The sequence below is a fragment of the Anarrhichthys ocellatus genome, unplaced genomic scaffold, assembly GCF_004355925.1.
Source record: "Anarrhichthys ocellatus isolate YVR2014 unplaced genomic scaffold, GSC_Weel_1.0 scaffold4837, whole genome shotgun sequence".
NCBI classification, from domain to species: domain Eukaryota; kingdom Metazoa; phylum Chordata; class Actinopteri; order Perciformes; family Anarhichadidae; genus Anarrhichthys; species Anarrhichthys ocellatus.
The window spans coordinates 1-3,993 of NW_022284811.1; the positions used below are offsets into that span (position 1 = coordinate 1).

The following is a 3,993-nucleotide window of genomic DNA, read 5'->3' on the forward strand; positions in this document are numbered from 1 at the left end:
CTGTTCATCTATATAGATAGATAGATAGATAGATAGATAGATAGATAGATATAGAGATAAGGATTAAAATGTCTTTGCTGTAAAATATCTGAAGACTTATTTATGGACTGTGCTGTATCTTTGTGCTACGTGTTCTTAAAGTAAAACGGAACAGTCACACAGTTTGTTCAGTTACAATGAGAGTTTCTCTTTCATCGACTGCGTTCAGTCAGAAGTGGCTTGATTTCACCTGTTTTAAAACAGCTGTTTCCATATTGTTGTGTAAGATGTTTGCAGAAATCTGCTTTATATTATATTGTTGTTGTCCCTAATGGCAACTCTTTCTTTTGTCTCATTTCTTTGATATCGTTTGGTGTAGGCTTCACACACCAGCTGGGCTGATAAAAATAAGTGTGCTTCCGAGTGCTGACGTTCAAGTTTTTCAAACCGTTACCTCTCGCTTACATTAGGAGCTGCCAACACCAGATGTTTTTTATTGGTCTTGAAAAGAATCCCAGTTAGTTAAAAAACATCTTTTTAAAGCCATCAAGCTTCCTGAAATCTTCCCTCATTTGTCTGACCGTGTGACATCTCTTGCGTCGGACCACCAGGGCCGGGTGGAATGCTGGGACCCTCGCGTCCGGAACCGAGTGGGCACGCTGGACTGCGCCCTGAGCAGCCTCGCTGAGGGAACAGAGTACGTAAATGCTGATGTCAGCGTTGCCTATGCATATGTGGCCACATGGCACTTTTTCTTCTGCTTCTGATCCCGCCTCAAATGGCGCTTACCATCACGTCACATTTCTCTCTTTGTGTCTCACTTGTGTTTTACTGTCGGCAGGGTGCAAAGCTTGCCTTCGATCAGTGCGCTGAAGTTCAACGGCTCCCTCACCATGGCAGTCGGCACCAGCACGGGACAGGTGAGCCCAAACGCATTAAGCCACGACCGTATTTTCATGACTGCCGCAGCAGCTGGAGCTTCAGAGTGCTCCATGACACTGGTCTACGACTTTGTGTCTGTTTGCCGTTGTGAACTATCGGCTGCCCACGCGGTGCGAGATTCATCCTCTGCTTCCTGAGCAAGTCGGCTCACAAAGAAGTGGCTGCTGTCATTCTGCCTCCCTCTAAAACTTTGCACTGCTTTCAAAAGGAGCGCAATTTAGTTTTCGTTTTATCTGGTTTAATGCAGCTTAATGTCAGGGCTCCACCGGTACTCCCTACGGAAAATTTGAGGAGCACCAGCACAAAATGTACATTTAATATAACACTTCATAGACATGCAATGCAACACATTCTTTTCCATCTTAACCATATTACTGATAGATTACTTGGTAATAAATAGGCAATTCACAGAAATCACAATGAAAAGTCACAAAGTGAAGTAGTGCTTTTCTGACTAAAGACACCAAATAATAAATAGTGTTGTCGAGTCTGAAGAGCTACTCCTATAAAGGTACTGTGATTTGAACTGATAATAATAATAATAATAATAATAATACATTTTATTTATATAGCGCTTTTCATAAAACTCAAAGACACTTTACATTAAAATCATCATATATAAAAGCAATACACTAACAACATAAAATACACAATAGTGGTCACACATTAAAAGCAGTTTTGAACAGGTGGGTTTTGATTTGAGATTTGAATGTGCAAAGGTCAGTGCAGTCTCGGATGTGTTTGGGGAGAGAGTATTTTGATGACTCTTGTTCTTAACTGATGGTCTTTCTCTTAACTATTAAATATCTTTGATCATGTTTTATTGTAAAGCACTTTGTGACTTTATTTTTGAAAGGTACCTCATGAATAAAGTTCTTACTATTTGTCTCTCCTCTTCCGTGCACTGGGGCTGCATGAGTCATAGTTATATCCACCATGACCAATAAGAGGATGTGTTTTAGAAATGAGTGCATTAGTTCTGTAGTAAAAAGTGAGTGCATTAGTAGCGATACTAGTATCTATCTTTCCCTCCCATTGCAGTCATTGTGTGCTCGCCTGTGACAGCTGCACGATCCACCTGAAGTTACACTTGCTAATCAGACCTGCACACCGTTGATAAATGTCACTTTTTAAGCATGCAACATGCGTCACCACACACACATTCTCGCTCCCTCCTGGTTTTTCACGTGTTATGTGATGGTGATTTAAAAAAAGAAAAAGAAAGAAAGGAAACGTATTTACAGGTTGCACTGTTACTACTAGTCATTAAATGTCTGCAGTGTGGATGTGCTGCTGGTTTTGATGGCCGTCACAGTCAGGGACTCATTTGAAAGCCCACCTCTTGCAGAAGAAATAGATTTCTAAATCCACCCCTTTGCTTCTTTGTCTTGAAGGTGCTGCTCTATGACCTGCGCTCCAACAAGCCGCTGCTGGTCAGAGACCACTTCTACAACCTGCCAATCAAGTCGCTCAACTTCCACGATCAACTGGACCTGGTTGTGTCCGCCGACTCCAAGATCATAAAGATCTGGAACAAAGACACCGTAAGACTCAGTAACAGCCTTCACAGGATCCGACTCATACCCCACGTGAATGACGATGTGTTAAGGGTTGTTTTGATATTTGTGCTTTAGCGTTTTTAAGCGTCCTCGCACTAAGAGTGGACTGTCTTGATCAGTCCACACTCTTTCTGGCTCCATGTATCTCTTATTTATTTCTATCTGTCCACCACAGGGCAAGGCCTTCTCCTCCATACAGCCTCAGACCAACATCAACGATGTCTGCATCTACCCTAACTCAGGTGAGAACCACTTCCCACACAAGATCACGACATAAGATAAAGTTCATTCATGCAGGAAAGTGTCAGAGCAGCAGAACAACAGGAGATTTATAGAAAAGTAACTTTAAAAAAAAAAAGGAGGAATGAAATTGGGTGGTGGGATATATCCGTCTTTGACCTCTGGGTGGCGCCATCTTACAGAGGTCAAACAGTTTGACTCTGCACTTCTGCGTCTGTCACCGCCTGCCAGTCGGTTTTCTACCAGGAGCCTTATTGAAGGTGAACTTTCACATAGAAGTTGTCATTGAAATCATGATTTGGTCCTGACTCGGTCTGGTTTTTTTTTTTTATCGAAGATTTTGTTTTTAATTTGCTTTTAAATGAGGTTTCAACCTTTTTAAAGGAATACTTCACCCACAAAATGCTATCAGTTTGTACGTCAGTTACCCTCCCGTGTTACCCTGATTCCCCGCCTCCACGGTGAACGCAAAATCAAAAACGAAGAAAAGTCTTGATGATTTGAATTGTTCAACAATGTCAAAACTATATCAAAGCATCCTTTTACAAACTCTCAAACAATCCAAGTCTCATTTATCCAGTTGTGTGCTCACTAGGGGTGCAACGGATCATTAAACTCACGGTTCGGATCAGTCACAGATCGCATCAGCACAAAAGAAGGAAGGGAGCAAATATAACTATTACAGATCCCTGACCACGTTTCTTTGCCGCCAATACTAATTACTGATCATTGATGATCTGCTTAAAACACTGTGGACTCGCACAGACGAGTAGCACGCCTGCGCAAGTGTGAGACTGTTGATGTGGAAGTGTTTTAAATAGTATGATTTTGAGGATATTCTGCCTTAGGATATCCAAATTCAAATCTTTATCGGCCTTCTGGTCTCTTTAATCTGCAACGGGGCCTTCACATATACATTACTGGAACTAAATCCAGTGTTTACCCCAGAGATGAGCTCCATTTATATCCGCCCTGCTGTGTCTCCTTGTCAGGTATGCTCTTCACCGCCAATGAGGATCCCAAGATGAACACGTTCTACGTCCCGGTGAGTGCAGAGACATTTACACTCCTCACTGCCGACTTTACAAGCTGCACCAGACCGGTCACGTTCACATCCTGTCCACCAGTTGCTTGTGCTGACACGCACACGCTTTATGGAGCAGTAAAGGATATTTGCAGGCCTCGGTGATTCAGGGGTCATCAGAGGACGTGTAAGAGAAAGCAATTGTGTGTGTGTGTGTGTGTGTGTGTGTGTGTGTGTGTGTGTGTGTGT

General features: G+C 42.5%; 1 protein-coding gene across 1 annotated transcript; it reads left to right on the forward strand.

Annotated features, from left to right (window-relative positions):
* Nucleotides 1-43: 43 nt before the first annotated feature.
* Nucleotides 44-3,985, forward strand: LOC116379650 (nucleolar protein 10-like). Its single transcript, XM_031841617.1, has 5 exons — nt 44-676; nt 821-899; nt 2,316-2,465; nt 2,656-2,722; nt 3,713-3,985. The coding sequence occupies exons 2-5, from the start codon at nt 873-875 to the stop codon at nt 3,907-3,909; spliced, it is 441 nt and encodes a 146-aa protein (XP_031697477.1). The 5' UTR covers nt 44-676; nt 821-872; the 3' UTR covers nt 3,910-3,985.
* The last annotated feature ends 8 nt before the right edge of the window (nt 3,986-3,993 follow it).